This window comes from Eublepharis macularius, chromosome 7 (genome assembly GCF_028583425.1).
Source record: "Eublepharis macularius isolate TG4126 chromosome 7, MPM_Emac_v1.0, whole genome shotgun sequence".
In the NCBI taxonomy this organism is placed as follows: domain Eukaryota; kingdom Metazoa; phylum Chordata; class Lepidosauria; order Squamata; family Eublepharidae; genus Eublepharis; species Eublepharis macularius.
Genome location: NC_072796.1, coordinates 121397756 through 121417318, shown reverse-complemented (window position 1 = coordinate 121417318; position 19563 = coordinate 121397756). Strand labels below are relative to the sequence as shown.

At 41.4% G+C, this 19563-nt stretch overlaps 1 protein-coding gene across 2 annotated transcripts in view; it reads left to right on the top strand.

The window, feature by feature from the left end:
* Nucleotides 1-19563, top strand: part of TRPS1 (transcriptional repressor GATA binding 1) — a 219811-nt gene that overhangs the window by 17112 nt on the left and 183136 nt on the right. The window contains exons 3-5 of one of the 2 annotated variants that reach the window (XM_054985369.1): nucleotides 566-917; nucleotides 1518-1695; nucleotides 14855-15461. In XM_054985369.1, coding sequence (XP_054841344.1) covers nucleotides 566-917; nucleotides 1518-1695; nucleotides 14855-15461 — 1137 coding nt within the window. Of the gene's footprint in view, nucleotides 1-565; nucleotides 1696-14854; nucleotides 15462-19563 lie in introns of both variants that reach the window. The other variant, XM_054985368.1, reaches the window with a different exon arrangement.

Sequence of the window (19563 nt, the reverse complement as noted above, 5' to 3'; positions counted from 1 at the left end):
CCCAATATGTCCCTTGTGGACCTTTCCCTTTGTGCTTCTGTGTGAATCCAGTCCGCTCTGTTCCTGCAGCTACTCTGCTTATCAACATCTTTTGCTTGGGTTCGTTCTCGGTGCTTCTGGAGGCTCCTGATTTGACATTCTTGGCTTCCTGACCTGCCAGGCTCTCATTCCTTCCTTCACTTCTGCTGTTCTAAAGTAGCTGTTTATAGAGAAGAGAAGAAACAGTGGCCAGCAGTGGAGGCAGGTATGATTGCCTCCATTGGTACGTAAGTGGGGTGAACTTTACATCCCTCTTTGAAGCCCACTCAAAATTGCCAAAAAGTAGCCTCCTATACGGCGGCTGCAAACCTATCAGTTCATCTGATCCTTAGTAATTGATGTACTTAATGGCAGCCCTGGTCTTGTTTGACTCTGTTGTTCCCTTTCATAGCGATTTATTCTACAATAAGCAAGAGTTTAACATATTAGACATTATACATTTGATTTCTCCCCCTTATATATTCACCATAAATGTAGGAAAAGAAGCACAGGCTGTAGCTGATGTTCTCCTATTAATCTGTTGCAGGTGACTTTAGGTGGGACCTTTATTGGCATTGGACGCAAAACTCCCGATTGCCAGGGCAACACCAAGTATTTCCGCTGCAAGTTCTGCAATTTCACCTACATGGGCAATTCATCGACAGAGCTGGAGCAGCACTTCTTGCAGACCCACCCAAATAAAATAAAATCCACCCTTCCTACATCTGAATCCAGCAAAGCCTCAGAGAAGAACTCCAGCAAGTCTAGTCCTACCGTTCGATCGTGCGAGGCTGGAGACCTGGGAAAGTGGCAGGACAAGATCACCGTAAGAGCTGGAGATGACACGCCGGTTGGTTATTCGGTGCCCATCAAGCCTCTCGAATCCTCAAGACAAAACGGTACGGATGCCTCCAGTTACTACTGGTGCAAATTCTGCAGCTTTAGTTGTGAATCATCCAGCTCCCTCAAACTGTTAGAACATTACAGCAAACACCACGGGGGGAGCCAGTCAGGGGGCCTTCACCCAGATCGGAATGACAAGCTCTCAAGGGGGTCGGTCATTAATCAGAATGACTTAGCCAAAAATGCAGACGGAGAGTTAGCAGCCAAGACTGAGAAGGGCTCTAGCATGGCAAAAAGAAAAGACTTTTCCAGCTCAGGAGTGGAGGACAACGTGGTGACGAGCTACAATTGTCAGTTTTGCGATTTTAGGTACTCTAAGAGCCACGGCCCAGATGTAATAGTGGTAGGGCCTCTTCTTCGTCATTATCAGCAGCTGCACAGCATTCACAAGTGTACCATTAAACACTGTCAGTTTTGTCCCCGAGGCCTTTGTAGCCCAGAAAAGCACCTTGGAGAAATTACTTATCCTTTTGCTTGCAGGAAAAGTAATTGTTCCCATTGTGCTCTATTGCTCTTGCACTTGTCCCCTGGGAAGCCAGGCGGCTCCAGAGTCAAGCACCAGTGTCACCAGTGCTCTTTCTCCACTCCTGATGTAGACGTTCTACTGCTTCACTATGAAACCACACATGAAGCCCAGGCATCTGATGTGAAGCAAGAAGCCAATGCCCTGCAAGGGGTGGACGGGCTGTTGACTGTCAAAGAAAGCAAAGAACACTCGTGTACCAAATGTGACTTTGTCACTCAGGTGGAAGAGGAGATTTCTCGACACTACAGGTAACATACACAAGTGTGTGCATATCATTAAAAAAAAAATTAAGAGGGCACTGTTCACCAGCTTGAGCGGTATCTAGAGAGTCATTTCCTATTGCAGTCACTGTACGCTTTGATAGAGAAGTAAGCATGCAACCCCCCTTCCCCAACAAGCACACACAGTAACAGGTGATACGGGGTGGGGATAATTTGTACTACTATATCTGCGTAGGAGTGAATCAGCACATCTCTCCTTCTTGCCACCCAACCACCTGTCGCTCTATCTAGACAGACTCCCCTTTTTCCCCAATGGGGATCCAAAGCAGGTTACAATAGTATCCAATTCTTTTCCATTTTATTCTCATAACAACTTGTGAGGAAGGCTCACAAGCCTTGTTGGGGAAGGCTGAGCGAGATTGACTAGCTCAGTGTTACTAAGTGAGTTTCCATGGCATAGTGAGGATTTGAACCTGGGTCTTCCGGAGCGAACATTCTAACCACTATACCATGCTATCTCCCACTTTCCACACTCTTGCCAGTCCTTATACACATGAGGGATGGTGCGTCATAGTCTAGTAGGGTTGCCTGGTCCTCTTACCCTCCTGGTGGAGGGTGACGAGCCTGGCACTTCCCAAGAATATATCCTCGTGCGAGCTCAAAGCAAGTGTGAAATGCATGCATGCTCCTGGTGGGCATGCTGCCACACTTCACCGGGGCCACTTTGGTCCTCTGTGAAGTGGGAGCATGCCTGCTGCTGGGTACAATGTCATCATTTGATGTCATCCTGCTTAGCAGAAGTGGTCCCACTGCACCCTGGCCCGGAGGTTTTTTCCTCTCCCTCTCCCACCAGGGGACCTGGCAGCCCTACGTCTAGGCCTTTATTAATATGGAAGTCCTTCTGCGTATGATAGAAATACAAACACGCACATACGCATAATGTGTGCTTGTATTGGGTTAATTTTCCATTTCTTACTGGCAGTCTAGTCCAGACCTCTCTAAACCTAGTAATGCCAGATGTGCAACTGGGTGGCAGCATTTCTATTGTTTGGCAGGATCAGGGCTATACCAGTTCTTCTTTTGAGGAATCTAAGCCACGTGTTCTACGCCAGTGCTAGTAGCACCGTCAGTATCTGGGTCTCAAAACAAAGAGGTTGAGCCTTGCCAAGGGAAAGTGCAAAGCATTCACTCCTTTTTCTTTGAAGATGGAAAGGTTTTACAACATAATTCAAAATTACATGGAACAATCACTATATCAGATGAAAGTCAAAATGTTAATGTTAGGTACAAAGATTCCTCTTAGATAATGTTGTTGTTGCTGTGTCAAGGAGGTGGATTTATTATGACGGCCTACAAAATGAAACTCCAGCTGCTGGGAAATCTTGTAGTTTCCTCATTAGCTGCTGCTTAGCACTGCCAGTTCCAAATTCAGTAAAACTCATAATAAACTAATTGTAGCCTACATGCTGAAAATATACCTATAATGAAAATATTAAGCTTAAATTAATAGTGCTTAAGTACTGTTAATTTTGTTGGGAGAGTGGCCCCTGATAGTAGATTTCTCTCATGGAAGATCTGCCCCAGTCCTGCTACATAAGATCTTACCTGGAGATGCTGGAGATTTAAGCTGGGACCTCTTGAATGCAAAGCAATGAGCTATGGATTTTGCTTAACAAGAAACGTCCTCGACTTCAAAGTGCCAGGTGGTCTTCCCTAGCATCTGAGGAAATGAGCCCTGACTCATGAAATCTTATGCAGAAATATATTTTGTTAGCCTTTAAGATGTCATTGGGCTCTTATTTATTTTGCTGCGAGAGGTATAACAATGATGCCCCTCAGAATTTATTCCTTAGCCATGGATAGTTGTTGAGGAAGCAGTTCTTCATTGCCGCAGTACAGATGGATGTAGCTGAGCATTGGCAAGAATCTCTGAATCAGTGCAATTCAGAACAAAGTAGCTTGCATTATATTGTTGAAGGCTTTCACGGCCGGAGAACGATGGTTGTGGTGGATTTTCCGGGCTGTATTGCCGTGGTCTTGGCATTGTAGTTCCTGACGTTTCGCCAGCAGCTGTGGCTGGCATCTTCAGAGGTGTAGCACCAAAAGACAGAGGTCTCTCAGTGTCACAGTGTGGAGAAGATGTTGGCAGGTCATTTATATCTACTCAGGAGGGGTGGGGTTATGTATATCCTGAGTAGATATAAATGACCTGCCAACATCTTCTCCACACTGTGACACTGAGAGATCTCTGTCTTTTGGTGCTACACCTCTGAAGATGCCAGCCACAGCTGCTGGCGAAACGTCAGGAACTATAATGCCAAGACCATGGCTATACAGCCCGGAAAATCCACCACAACCATCATTCTCCGGCTGTGAAAGCCTTCGACAATAAGCTCTTATATGGTTTCTCTTGTGCCTAGTAAACCTCAAACAACTGTCTTTTCTACTTACAAGACTTAAGGTTGATCTACACATTCATTTTGCATATGGAAAAGATGAGACAGCGTTCCTCCTAAATTGTCATGTGATTCAATGGCCTTGGCAAATGGGATGCCATCTGGAAAAATCACAGACTGTCAATTTTTTTAAAAAAAATTACTTATACTCTTATTTATGGAGATTGCTGTTCACATTTTGCTTGTAAACGTGTCAGGAAACATTCCTTTCTGTTGAGTTTTTTTTTCCAGTTTCAAAAATGAATTTGTGCACTGTTGTTGTGACGCTCTGATCCAATGTTACATCCCATGAATTAATTTTTAACATTATTTATTTAATTTATACTCGTCCTCTCTCCACATTGGGTGAGCCAAAGGGGTTTACATCATTCTCCTTGCCTCCATTTTATCTTCCCAAAGACCCTATGAGGTAGGTTCAGCTGAGTGTCTCTGACTCTCTCAAGGATCACTTACCAAGCTTCCATTGCAGAGTGGAAATTTGAACCTGGGTCTCCCAGCTCTTAGAGCGGGACCACAAGTGACGCCTGACACAGGTTGGACACTAGTCAGCTTCCCTCAAGTTTTGATGGGAAATGTAGGCATCCTGGTCTTGCAGCTTGACTCTCTGACTGCTGTCCAATGGACTTTTCAACTGTCACTTGTCCAACATTCCGCCAAGCTGCCTACATTTCCCAGTCTCACACTGTGCAGCCACTACGCTACACTGAATGAAAGCATCATGTTGAGTATTCTAAGAACAGGTGGGAAAAAGCCCAAGGAATAAACAAGGAGGGAGTGGGATGCCTGCACCATAACGCAATGCCTTCAGTTTAGATAAAAGTGGAAAGCACCTGGATATTTCTCAACAGCCAGCTGTATTGACTAGATCTGAGAAATCTATAAAATCATGGCGCCTGTTGCTCATCTTCAGCAAACAGCTTTGGCCCACACAGGTAGCAGGCCATGGCACGTAATTCCCCCTTTCGATCCAAATGGGCCGTAGGGATGCTGTTAGTTAATTAGTTAATTGTTGTGAACTGCTTTGAAGATGAAAAGCAGTTCCTATGTCTTCTGTACTGTTATAATTATTTTTATTAGGGCAGCTCTGGGCCTTATTAGGAAAGTCAATACACAGCACTTTGACCATACACCAGGCAGCCTTTCTTATATCAGCTTTTTTTTTTTAAAAAAAAAGTTTCTTTAGTGAGTGAGGAGACTCCTGTGTCCCCAAAAGAGCTTTGACTGAAGTTTTTGCCTGTTAAATTAAGCTGTCCCTTTCCAGGAAAAAAAAAGATTTTTTTTTATTCCCTAAATTGGGATTTAAGACTATAAAGTTCATATTTAGACAGTTTGGTTATTGGCCTAGTTTTCAAATGAACTGAGTGTCATATAGTTGCCATTGACGTCAATGGTACACAATACTGTTGAAAAATCACACCACTTATTTAGGTGACTAAATATGCTTTTAGGAACCTAAAATTAGGCTCTTGAGCTTCAAAAAAATAAAAAAAAACTTGGCCAGAATTCTCTAAACCTTCTGGCACAACAAACCAGCATTTACTGTGTATATGTATTTACGTATATTTTACCCCCAAAAGCATATGATCAACTCTGTTTTTAGATGCCAATTCTGCAACATTTGTACGGCTACTGTTTTTCTTACTCCCGTTCTCTGGAAAAATCAGGCTTGCTTGCACTTATTTTAAATCTTTTTTTAAACAGCAAGGCTACACTGATTAAGAAATTTGAGTAAATCCACTATCTTAATTTAATATATGTCTGTGTGAGACATAGTTTCTAGGGTTCTCCAGCTTTGTCAGGTAAACTTGTTGAAAACAAGACACGCAATCTGTTCAGGCCTTCATTGACGAACAAAGACAAAGCAAGGAAACGGAAATCATGCTTTCTTATAATCCAAAAGCTTAAAATACAAAATAAACTGGAGGATAACCTTAACGAAAATGTGAATAAAAGTATATCTTTTGCAGATCTCTGTCTGTGGAGTTTGCTCTGAAATAATTCTACATTGAGAGTGAACATGATAGCTTTAATGAATATCCTTGTCTTCAGAAAGGATTTTCTCCCATACCCGTTTTGGCCTCGTCTCTGCACTTTCTATTTGTTTCTCCTTTTCTTTCCTCTTTCCCTCGTTTTCAACCCTGCCCACCGTTACATCAGAACCATGTCAGACAAAGCAGTCGGAGACTACAGTCAAAAGCCCAGTATGCCTCTGTGTCACAAGAACACTACTTTATAACGAATCACATCATTGGTCCATGCTTGGACCATTGGTCCATGTCAGTATTTGTCTACTCAAACCAGCAGAGGCTTTACAGGGGTTCAGGCAGAGTTCTTTCACGTTACTGATCCCTGCTCCTTAACTGGGAATGTGGGGATTGAACCCGGGACCTTCTATGTGCCAAGCAGATCCTCTGCCACTGAATCATAGCACCTCTCCTGTTGGCATCCTATGTTGGCATTAGGGTTCCCAGGTGCCCTCTGGTGGCAGGCAAACTCCCAGGGATTTGCCCCCTCGCCCGCTGATCCACCAGCGATCAGCAGGAGGTGGGGAGTGGGACCTCAGGAACACGCATGGTGCACACACTCCAGATGTCATTGCACCAGCTGCGGGAGCATTCCTGCTCTTTCTTTGGGGCTGATTTGGGCCAACTCAGCCCTGCTCAGAAAGCAGGAGTGCTCCCATGGCTGGCAAGATGACGTCACTTCTGGAAGAATGACTGTGCAAGTGACACAAGGTAAGTGCCAGGTTCCCTTCTCCTGCTGGGACCTGGCAACCCTAGTTGGCATATTTCCGAGTTATGCAAGTATGGGGCATAGTTGGTTTGCAAAAGCAGTTGCAAAGCAGTTCACTAAGCAGTTTGTACCCTCATCCAAACTGGCTTAGGAAATTGTGAATAGCCTTGACCCTTCCTGCACAGGTTTCCCATTCTTTCCCTCTATGGGTTTAATGATTTGGCATTGGTTCTAAACATTGTTAATGCTAACCAGGATTGTCCTTGGAACTACGGTTTGCAAAACCAGTTGGTGTGGGAATCTGGTTATCATTAACTATGACTGCTATAGGCAGAGTTGTAATGCTTTACCATGGTTAAAGGAAATCATGGACCAGAGTAGAAGGTTTGTAAGGGTGCTCCTAATCGAAAATATTCCTTTTGCAGCTCGGGTTCATGTCTTCATTTGAGAAAAATTGCACTATCTCAGTAGATCTTACGTTTTGAAATATTTTAATTTCAGGGAGAGAGAAAATATGTAAGAATTAAATAGCATGGGCAGATGTTTCAGTGCTTGGGAAGCAGTTGTTACGGATTGCTGGGATCAAGACTCATCTATAGATTCTTTACGGAAATGGCATGAGCACTTTTCATGACGTGATCTTTTAAAGCACATGGCTTTTTATGTTTAAAACACTAGTAGCAGCATGGGGCAGCTTGGTTATGATTAGGGAAACAAAGCAGGGCTTGAAGGGTTAAATCCCTCCTCTAAATACTTTCAAACCCTGTTTCCTTACTTATTAACTTACTTACTTCATTTATGTCCTGCCCTCTCAGTGGGGATCCAAAGTGGCTTACATTGTTTTCCTCTCCTTTACTGTATCCCTAAAATTGCCCTATGAGGTAGGTTAGGCTGAGGCTATGTGACTGGCCCAAGGCCCCCCAGCAAACTTCCATGGCCAAGTGGAGATTCGAACCGGGGTCTCCCAGATCATTGCCTGAAATTCTAACCACTACACCATGCTGGCTCTCAGTGTTGTGCTTGTTCAGTGGGTACCTTTCAGAGATGGAGGGAAGACCGTAATTTTTTACACTTTTGTCCTTCAACCTCCCCTCTTTTGGGATACCATATAACCTGCAGATCCTCCAGCCATTTTCAGTTCTTTAAACTTAAGTAAGATATTGGCTGTTTGTTTCATCTTAGGTAAATTATTGGGAGAAAAAGGGATGGCACCTGTGAGCAAATAACCTTTTCTTAAAAAAAAAAAAAGTGCAAATACCTACCTGTTGACTTTGGTGATAACGGAGTTCTTCATACATTTCCCACAAACTAGAGTAGCCATTGACAATAACACATCTTCTCAAACGTAGCTTCTTTATAGATAGAGGCCTATCCCCACACCCTGATTTGACTAAAGTCAGGGACGCTTCACATGTGACATTTTTTCCCTTCACTATGGGGTGTTGGGAGGTTGTCAAATTGGGAAATCCTTGTAGATTTGGAGGTGAAGCCTGGGGGAAGGTGGGGTTAGGAGAGGGAAGAGAGCTCAGCGGGGTACAATACTGTAGATTCCACCCTTCAAAACAGCCATTTTCTCCAGGGGAACTGATGTCTGCCGTCTGGAAATCAGTTATAAATTTAGGAGATCTTCAGACACCGCGCCCTCCCCGGGAGGTTAACAACTCTAAGGTAAACTGTACTCATCGCATTTTGTGCACAGTCCTGTAAAATATTATTATATACTTAACCTGTATATTGCATTTGCCTAGGTACAGTACCATGCGAGATGGATGTCTTACAGTGCCATCCTATGCAGAATTGCACCCTTCTGAGCCCACTGCAGTCAAGGAGCATAGCAGGGATTGCACCGCTAGTATTGCAAATCCCAGTTACATAAGCATTTTGGCAATAAAGTTTTGCAGTCTCGTGCAAGGGCGAACTTAAAACAATTCATTTAAGCTAGCCTGCTGGGGTCCTGATCCTGACAAGGAAGTCTGTGGGCTACTGTAATGCTAATAAAATAGTATCATGTTAGCTCATAAAAAGTATTTTGTTACTATGGCATACACAGGAAATTGGCAACATATTGTTCCAATGTGGGAACATATGTTTTACATAGTTCAGTAATACAGTACTTTGCATGGTCTGCTTGAATGAAAATAGGCATGTGTGTTATTCCAAAGGTATATGGGACACTTAAATTGGCTGTACTGGAGATTGCCTATTAGATAGTTCCTTTGTATTCTTAGTTGAAACTTTCATGGTCGATCCAAGTATTCTCCCCCCATCCTCCTCCTGGAGTTCACAGCACAGTGTAATATTCTACCACACAATCTGCTCTCTTGTTTTTCCTTAAGAAAAGTCTCTTTTAAAAAACCTTTAAGAATGTCTATAAAAGAACAAATATGACTTGTTCCCTACACAAAGCATACTGCCTTGGGAGTAAACAGTTTTAGTTTAGAAAACTCTCTGTACTCTGATTTTGTTCTCTCTTTTGAATGAACTATAGATTGTTCAATCGGGTGAAGTTATCAGTGAGTGACTGATGACACACACACACACACACAAAAACCAGATAGATGGCACCAGTCATTTCCCCCATCCTATAGTTTTGTGTATATTTTATAAGTTTACAGTATTTAAATTTTCAGAACCTTTTAGTATCAAAATAAATTGAATTGCAATAAAGAAATGTATTGTAAGTATTAATTTCTTGAAAGCCTGCCAAGAAAACTAATACATTGTTTCAATTATTCCTGAAATGTAACCAGCTTTTGCCAAGGTGCTTGAATTTTAGTACATTACAGTGCAATCCTATGCACAGTTGCACCCTGCTAAATTCATTTGAAGTCGATGGGCTTAGAAGGGTGTAAATCTATTCAGGATTGCACTGTTAGTGTGCTTCATATTTTTGATAAGTCTCATGCTTTCTGAAAGTCATTGTTCATAAATGAGACTTTTTAAAAAATTCCAGCATATCACAGATATTCACCCATTTGAAATTCATTTATTTTGATGCAGATTTTATTTTAAAAGAAATATTAATTGACAAGAGCTCTACAGTAGAAAAGAGCAAGAGTCCAGTAGCACCTATAAGACTAACAAAATTTATGGTAGGGTATAAGATTTCATGAGTCACCTCTCACTTCTTCAGATACAGAAGTGAGCTGTTACTCACAAAAGCTCAAACCCTACCACAAATTTTGATAGTCTTATAGGTGCTACTGGACTCTTGCTCTTTTCTACTGCTACAGACTATGGCTACCCATCTTGATCTATCTCCATGAAGATTTCTACAGATACTTTTTTCTTGGTGATAACCAAGACAAATGATTCCTGAAAAGTTGTAACAATAGACAGAGGTCTTCACAGGTATCTAAAATGCTTGTTCCCTGAGCCCCTCCAACCATCACATGCAGTTGTTTGTATATTTTTATTTTTTCTGTTTTTTATTATTAATTTTTAAAAAATCACAAACAGAACAGGAAAAAGAAACAATGGAAGGGATAACACTATTAGTGCAAAAATATCCCTGTTAACCAGAATACAGATCGTTTTCACACTGCTTATCGGCCACAGAACATCGCTCCAAGCTCCTGCAACAACAGCATCTTCCTGGCACAATTTTGTGCGAGAACTACTGTTCTCGCGCAAAATTACCACATGGGGGTTACATCTGCATAGGACAAAAGTAGTTTACACATCCCCATTTGGGAGAGGAGGGAAGCCAGGAAGACACTGTCGTTCTGGGAGCTTGTTGCGATGTTCCATGGCCAGTAGGCAGTGTGAAAATGGACAAAGTTGGGAGGTTATTCCAGTATTCACTGAACGGGTTTCTTTTTTCTCTGAATCTGATCACAGACCTGAAAACAATATTATGTGTATGAGTTTGTTTGGATTTTTTCCCCGCAAGTCAAATGCCCTGAGCATCTCTTATTAGCAGCTGCAACCATAGCCTGTTTCCAATATCTAACAGACCCACTATTTTTTTAACAGCAGTTAAAAGATGTAACATCAGTAATCTGGTGAAAGTTTGACAGTTATCATAAATGAAATTCAGTAAAATAAGCCATCTTTTCAAATCCATCATTTGCTTCATAAATACTTAATCTTGTATTTTTTGCTATTTGTGTTATACTGATGTTGTGGCAGCCTTCAACACTAATTTATTGAACTGATGGGAATGTTCGGGACTGAAGTCTTGTGTAGACATTTGGGATGTGCTTGCAAGGGGGATTATGATGACCGTATGATTATGATTATGCAGACGTGCACCCAGGGCTTTTTTTCTGGGAAAAGAGGTGGTGGAACTCAGCAGGTTGCCCTCGGAGAAAATGGTCACATGGCTGGTGGCCCCGCCCCCTGATCTCCAGACAGAGGGGAGTTGGTGCAGAGGGCGATCTAAACTCCCCTCTGTCTGGAGATCAGGGGGTGGGGCCACCAGCCATGTGACCATTTTCAAGAGGTTCTGGAACTCCGTTCCACCGCGTTTCCGTGGTGTGCACCTGACCTCCACACATTCGAAGGGTGTATCTGTGTAGTGGGTCCCTGTGAGCACTAACCATGTGATCTGTACACACATAAAATGAGATGCATGGATAAAGTGATCAGTATATAGTTCTGCCCTCCAATAAGTGGGAGGCAGCTCTCCCCCCCCCGCCACAATGTGTATACTTTTTCTGTGTAACTTCTCTTTTTTTATGGATTCTATGGGGATTAGGAAGCAAACTTTCACACAAGTAATAAAATACAACTAGCTTTTAAAACTAACTCATAAGTGCAACCATACAGAAAACTTTAACAGTGCAATCCTAAAACGAGTTACTCCAGTCTAAGGCCATTGAAATCAATGGGCTTAGACTGTTGTAACTCTGCTTAGGATTGTACTGTAAATCAACAATATCTTTGTAAAGGTAAAACAGTTCAACATTCCACAAAGTGGTGAGTCCTTTTTCACTAATTAGAAGCAACTGTAGCCCAGGCTTCTGTCCTCTTCTTGGGGAATTTACAGCCCTGCAAAAATGATACAATCCCAGTAACACCATCCAAACACAATACACAAACACCACTTTTAGTCATATTGTTCACATACAATATTTGGTTACCGTATTCAAGGTGATAAGAGCATATAAATTATTATTCAGCTCCCCAGCAACCAGTCTCCTCCTCAGCAGCCTGCCTCTAGCTACTGATTTCACCCTACTGGGCTAAACCAGTTACCTTATAGGGGTTACATCTGCACAGGGCAAAAGTAGTTTACACATCCCCATTTGTGAGGGAAGGGGAAGTTTGTGAGTTTATCTGGGGTTAAAACTTCATGTAATGGTAGTTTGTGAAGAAGTTCTGGATGAAGGGAAATTTCAAGGATAGAGCCTGAAGTCTGATTTTTTTTTTAAAAAAAAATTCAATTAATAAACATTACATAAGACATAAGCTACAATCATACAGTCATCTAACTCATACTTTTACAAACATCTGCGGCTACAGTTATCAATAATCATTTATATCATACATTAAAACCTAAACAAAGCATCTAAACCATATAGGAAAAAAACCATAATGAATAAAGTACTCTCACTTAAAACATATTGTCATCAATTAAATCATATATCTATAAAGAACTTGCTTATATATATTTTTAATTTTTTACTTCTATTTAAATATCTTTCTGTCTGTCTTCATATCTAATAATAGTTCCTAATCATTTTTAATTTTCAGCTATATAATAAAAATACTTTCCTTTTTTTTAAATTCTAAAATTGGCCTTTGTGTATATAAGATGTTAATTTTGCCACTGACACGTATTCATATAGCTTATTCTTCCATTCCATCAGCTCTGGAAATTTTTCTGCCTTACAATTTGCTACAAATGTTACTCTTGCTACCATCACCATATATTTAAATAGTTCACTATGCGTTTTTGTAATATTACTTGGTAAAATATTTAGTAACATGTTTTTGGGAGAGAGCCTAAAGTCTGAAAGATGGGGCTAGAGTAGGCAATTGATTGAGAAACAGAAACCTGAAAAAACTGTAGGTGGAAAAAATAGATTGAGGAAAAGGACTTATTAGGCGGGTGGGGCCGTAGCAGAGTTGTAGAGTACCTGTTTTGCATGCAGAAGATGTCAGGCCAATGTGTAGCATTCCCTGTTCAAGGATCTGAGATTGCAGGTGTTGCAAAATACCCCTCTCTGTTCGCAACCCTGGAAAGCCGCTGCCAATCAAAGTACATGGAACAAGGTGGCAGAAGGCAGTTTCAAATGTTCATGAGAGGGGAGATTGAAGAAACTTCCCGTATCAAAATGAAGAGAAGGGTAAGAGTGCTTGGGATGCTGGTTGCAAAACTGGTGCTAAAGGAAGTAAGACTTAGGGCCAAGCTACAAGTGACGACACTTGTACGGCAAGTGAACAGACTTACATGTATTCCTCCCTGTTCACTTGAGCTCCACTTGCGCTCCACTGGAGCACAGGGAGGAATACACGTGAGTCTGTTCACTTGCCGTACAAGTGTCCTTCGTCACTTGTAGCTTGGCCCAAAATAAGACCTGAATCAACAGTGGGTGGTAGGGAAGTGGAAGATTGGAAAAATTCAGGCAGAACTCTACCTGAAGGGTTTGGGGACTGAAGGACCTATGTACTGTTTTCAGGAAGGAACTGGGCAAGCAAGCCAGAGAGCCAAAGACACGAAGTTACTTAACCAGTGCTGCATTTTGGATTGCAAGACAGTAAATCTGTCAGTTGTAGCTTACATTGTTTCTGCAGTGTTGTGACCAGATAGTCCTAAGAGAGCAGTGAGGGCCAAGCAACAGTGGTTAGTATGGCAAGAGCCACTAGGACTTGGGGGTGAGAAGGTTCAAATCCTACTTCAACATTGGGGCTTGTTGAACACAGACCTGTCACACACCCTAACCTATCTCACAGGTAGGATAAAATGGAGACAGGATGTACTCTGTATACTGCCCCGGACTCCTTGGAGCAAAGGCGGGATAACATTAATGGGTGGAAGAGGTGACGTTTATCAAAAATCTGGATCAATAAACAAGTAGGCACAAAGTGGCAAAAAACATGTGTTTGGGTGTGGTTGTGTGTGGTACTGTCAGCTGAAGATGTAAGGACAATTAAAGTAATCTTCATTATTAGAAACAGCAATGCTCCAGTCCCCATCTGTAATTTAGAATTTAGCAAAATTTGTTTTCCACTGCCACCTTGGAGATGTATAGAGAGTGTGTATATTTAAGATTGACATGGGTTGGTTCAATTTCCAACGACATTCGATGAAGCCTCAGGTAGATAAAAGCCTGCCAAAGTTGTTATCCATCGTGAGAGCACATTGTATGAAGTGGAGTAAACTCTTCTTTTCTCCACAACAAGCTCTTCTTGTAAACAAAGAAGAGCCATATAATGCAAGTCTGTTTCTTCCACCTGCTTGAATTTCATTACTAACATCCTTTATTATAGGAAAATAGTTTAAATTGGGAGCACAAGAGGCCTTTTGAGAAGAGGGGGGAAAGCTAATATAATAAGATTTAACAATATAGTTTCTAGTCAACACTTACATTCCTTTGGATACAATGCATGCAAAATTTTGTGTTTATTAGTATTCTCCAGTAATATATTTTGTGAAGCTTTAAGATAAGATAAATAGATCATCAACTCAAGTTGAATAGGTAGTTTGGGGTAGGAATTTAGGGGTTCTCTAAAATGTGTTAGTCAAGAAAGATCTTTGCCTAAGATGGGTTGCATCAACGGCACCATGACCTGTTTTTGGATAGAAAGGGAGGAAACTCTAATGGGCAGAAAAAGAGAGGAGAGAGACGTAAAACAGACAAAGCAAAAAAAAAAGTCTTGCTAATTAATAGTAGGGTCTATGTTGAATGATAGGGTTAAAAGGAGTCAAAGGTCTAGAAAGGCTGGATGAAGAAATACATATATTTCCATGCCCTTTTATTATTTTTTGGGAAATAAAGTTATTTGGGAAAAGCATGGTAATATTAATTCCCCTATCTCTTTTTTTTCAGGAGAATCCATAACTGTTACAAATGCCGCCAGTGCAGCTTTACAGCTGTTGACACTCAATCTCTACTGGAGCACTTCAACACTGCACACTGCCAAGAGATGGACATCGCCACAGCCAATGGGGAGGATAGCCATGGGGTGGTTGCCACTCTCAAGGAGGAGCCCAAAATTGACCTGAAGGTCTATAGCCTGATCAGTCCAGATCCCAAAATGGGAGAGCCGGTCTCTGAGTGCATCGTAAAGAGGGAAAAGCTGGATGAAAAGGAAATAGCAAAAGAGAAAGGTTGGCCTGATGGGTCCAGTGACGATCTTCGTGGCACGGCTTGGCGAGGAGTGGACATTTTGAGGGGGAGCCCATCCTATACGCAAACAAGCTTGGGTCTTCTGACCACAGTGTCAGTTGGCCAAGATCAGCCAAAGCCTCTAAGGGATAGTCCAAATGTAGAAGCGGCCCACCTTGCCCGGCCTGTTTATGGCTTGCCTGTTGAGGCCAAGGGTTTCTTGCAGGGGGTGCCCCAAGGAAGCGGAGAGAAACCTGGGCCACTCCCTCAGCAGTATCCTGGATCTGGTGACAGCAAGTCAAAGGATGAATCTCAGTCCCTCTTACGGGTAAGAAATTCTAATTTTGGTGTTGCTGCTGTTTTTTTTTTTAAGTGAATATATTATGGCTTGTTCCTTTCAAACCAGTTTTCAGCCATCAAATGCACCTTACCAGTGTCATCATCCTGAAGTATTCAGACTTGACGAGGTAGAATGGCAGGTAATGGTTTCTTAGCATATGTATATAAACCACACACATCAGATGTTGTTTGTTTGCCTTCGCTATTAAATTTGGGTGTACCAAATTAATCATTCTTGCTGATTTTGCAAAATGTCGTTACGTTTGGAGAAGAAAAAGTGCAGAGCCCCAGAAGGCTGCACATCTGTTACAAAAAAGGATCTAATCGCCTCCTAAATTTTAAGGTGGTTTGACAGTACATAGTGAAACAAGCCTTCTCAAGATCAAATAGCTGAAAATGTGAAACCTGAATCAAATAATAATAAAAATGTTAGAATTGGGGGTCCTTTTGAAAAAACGAGAGAGAGAGAGAGCACAGTGTAATTAAATAGAACATTTGGCACGTCTTTAGTTGTGCTGGAAACTGAAGGAACTGAGGAGGTGAAACTTTAGTAACCCCTTATTGCATGGCCTCTTTGTCTCCTGAGCAGCATACGTCTTTGCTGGCTGGTCTTCTGAAAATGCAGTGAACGCTAGATTTTTATTCACTTAGACTATGCAATGGAAAGCATTAACCTGTTGTGGTTGCTGTGTGAAGGAGAATTTTATAAGCAGTTGTATTGTGAGACTTTGGTGGCATTGTTGTGGCAGCATCTCATTTTGTATCTTCACCCCGTGGTGTGCTTCGGCACAATTCTGAGTCCAGCAGTATCCCCAGGCCTTCTGTGGACCTTCTCCTGAAGTTGTCTCCTGTCACCGATATTCATGGGGTCACTGCCTCTGAATGTGGAGGTTCCCTTTAGTCACCATGGCTCGTAGCCACTGATAAACCCATCCCTCATGACTAGAGATGGGCATGAACTGAAATACGAACCAAAATTAAGCATGAACCAGGCCGGTTTGTGGTTCGTGAACCGCGGTTCGTCAGATCCCATTTCTGATGAACCGCCACGAACTTTAGGCTGGTTCGTTTGGTTCATTTTTTGGTTCGTGGCTGCAGACAGCCCGGTGCCAATCAATCAGTTTCCTAGGCAACAGAGGATGGACTTCCTGCAGACCTTCTGCTGACCCAGAAGTGACCTTCTTCTGGCCCAGAAATGACCTTCTGCTGACCTAGATGTGATATTTTCACAAACCAAAGGAACCAGTTTGCGAACCAGGGGCAGGTTCATGAAAGTTCGTGGTTCATGAAATTTGATGAACCATGAACCGCATGGTTTGGGTTTTTTCCAGTTTGTGCCCATCTCTACTCATGACTGTCTAGAATTTTTTTTTTTAAGTAAAGAACTTTCAGGGCAATTCCATGCAGCATATCTCCAAACTAAATCCATCGAAATCTATGGAGTCAGACTACAGTAATTCTGCATAGCACTAGGCTGATTGCCATTAGAACTTGTTCCGGATGAACCCAAATCAGGGATTCTCTGGCCTGATTTCATCTGAAATGATAATTCAAGATCATGAGTCCTTTGAGGGTTCTAAACCACTTCTGGGTTTGCCTCAAGTTTGCTAAACACTCGCCAACACAAAATTCATGCCGTCCTTATGTCAGTTGAGTTTATTTAGATAGAACCTGAGACAGTCTCAAATACTCTTTTTTTAAAAAAAAAATAGTGAACATATAAGAAATAATTTGGGATAGTTAGCAGACAAAAAGAATGGTTGTGACCATTTTTTTCTTTAAAGAAGAAATAAATAGGCTTAAAACCATTGTTTGAGCATTCAGACTTAGTAGAATTAAAACGTTCAGAATGAGTTATGCTATCATACAGTACGTCTGATTAATTTGTACCATATTAATAGTGCAAGATTTGGCTGAAACTTTTGGCACATAAGGGCATGGAGATGCAGGATGCATGAGCTTTAGAGGCAGGAGATCAGTGACTAAGAACCCTCGGCATAGATGAGGGATTGGGTGGGCCATAGAATTTAGTGTTTTCAGAACAGAGTAAAAAGTTTTCAAATTAAGTGAATACGTGGGTGGCTCTTGAAATATTTACAAAATTCACATTCCTATATTTTACGGAATTAGATTTTTTTTTGAGGTCTGAATAAAATGAACCAGACGTGTGCATGTTGAGACAAACTCTGGAGTCTGGGAACAGGTTTGATCCAAGCATAACCATTTTGAAATCTTTTTCTAGCACAGAAGCAATTGTTGTTTGGCACTCTGGTGTGTGAACAAACCTTTCAGGAGTTTCTAATAAGGAAATTCATCTTTGATGTTTGTTTGCTTTAAATCATCTGAAAGAAGTTGTTAAGGGCAGGTGTCCATTAATTTAATTAAAAACACACACACCTAATGTGCAGTGATATTATACAGGTTTGGGATTTTATCTTTAGATCTCGAAAGAATTACAAAGATGAGCAAAACAAAAACATATGGGCATTTTATCAGGCATTGTAAATGTGCCAAAGAAAATCACAAAGCAGATCGGTGACAAAATCGGAACCAGAGCATTGATTTTATTACCACCTTTGGGGGGAAGTTATGCGTGTCACATGACTACCTCTGTTTTGAGTATTGCAGCCTGGCATTTAAGAGTGCGTATGTCTGCATCTTTATGTTCAGATACACGAGTGTGCATGCTGGAACTGACATACGGCATTTTCATGGCCAATGTTGAATAATAAATTTTAGAGGGATGAAAACTTGGAATGATATCCCTCCTAAAATTAGGGAAGTATGCAGAACGTGTGATCAGAAAGTCTTATTACTTACTTCATTTATACTTTGCCTTTCATGCCAGTGGAGTCTGGAGTCGTAGGCTGACAGACCATTGCTCTTTAAGGAGCCCAACCCATAATAGTAAAGAGTCAAATAGCACCTTTAAGACTAACCAACTTTATTGTAGTGTAAGCTTTCGAGAACCATGACTGTGGTTCTTGAACGCTTATGCTACAAGAAAGTTGGTTAGACTTAAAGGTGTTACTGGACTCTTTACTATTTTGCGACTACAGACTAACATGGCTAACTTCTCTAGATCTCCAGTCCATAATGCTTAACATTGGTTATTGCAAAGCATAGTTTATAAGTCCATTTCAAATCATGGTTTAACATCTTGTTTTGTGATCATTCATTAATCACTGGTTAAGTGTTGAGAAATCCTAGATAATCATGTTTAAAGAAAAAAAAAACTAATTTAAGCATTCTGTCTTCCCAGGGCCAGGCATCCTTTAAGTTGTTGGATGGGCATTGTGCATTTCAGAAAGTTACAGCAATATATTGAATAGAATTAATTCGTTGTCTTTAAAGTTCTTCCAGCATATATTTTCACAAGATGCCTGCATGTTTAGGAAAGAAAGCACACAAGAACCTGACAGTATAGGACAGATGTCAATATTTCTGTCCCCCTTTGCCTTAGTATAGTCTGAGTTTATCCTTTAAAGATTTGTTGATACAGGAAGGAGTCATTGATATGCAAAAATGTTCCTTTGAATGGTGGTGGGGAATGCTTTGGCCGCTGCTTACCAAGTAGCAAGATTGTTTACTGCTCTGAGAACTCTTCTTTGGAGCAAGGAAGCATTTTTTGCTAAACTGATTTCAATTAAAGTACCTTGCTTGGCTAATTAGGGTCAAACTATATGTGACATGAGAGATCCATGATTCTTCCAGTTCATCCACATCAAATGGAATCATGGTTAGGTGTTTGGTGCTTAACCCTTCCCTCTCCTCTCTGTTGCAATTGCATTTCTGTCCTATAAATCACATAATCCTCCCCAGCTATTGCTATTGGTTGCTATCGGTACTACAGGTGGAATAAATACAAACACAGAGCATTCACTTGTATTTTTCTTCTCCCCCAGGACTAACAGCATCTTGGAGTAGGGGAGAAATTTAGGTCATGGAAACTGCATGTAATGTTTCTTTATTTATGCCCCATTTCCCTTACCAATATCAGCCTGATTAGCCCAGCTTAGCCTAGGCTTGTTAGAGCTTGGGAGCTAAGCAGGGTTGCCCAAGGTCAGTACTTAGATGGGAGACTACTACGG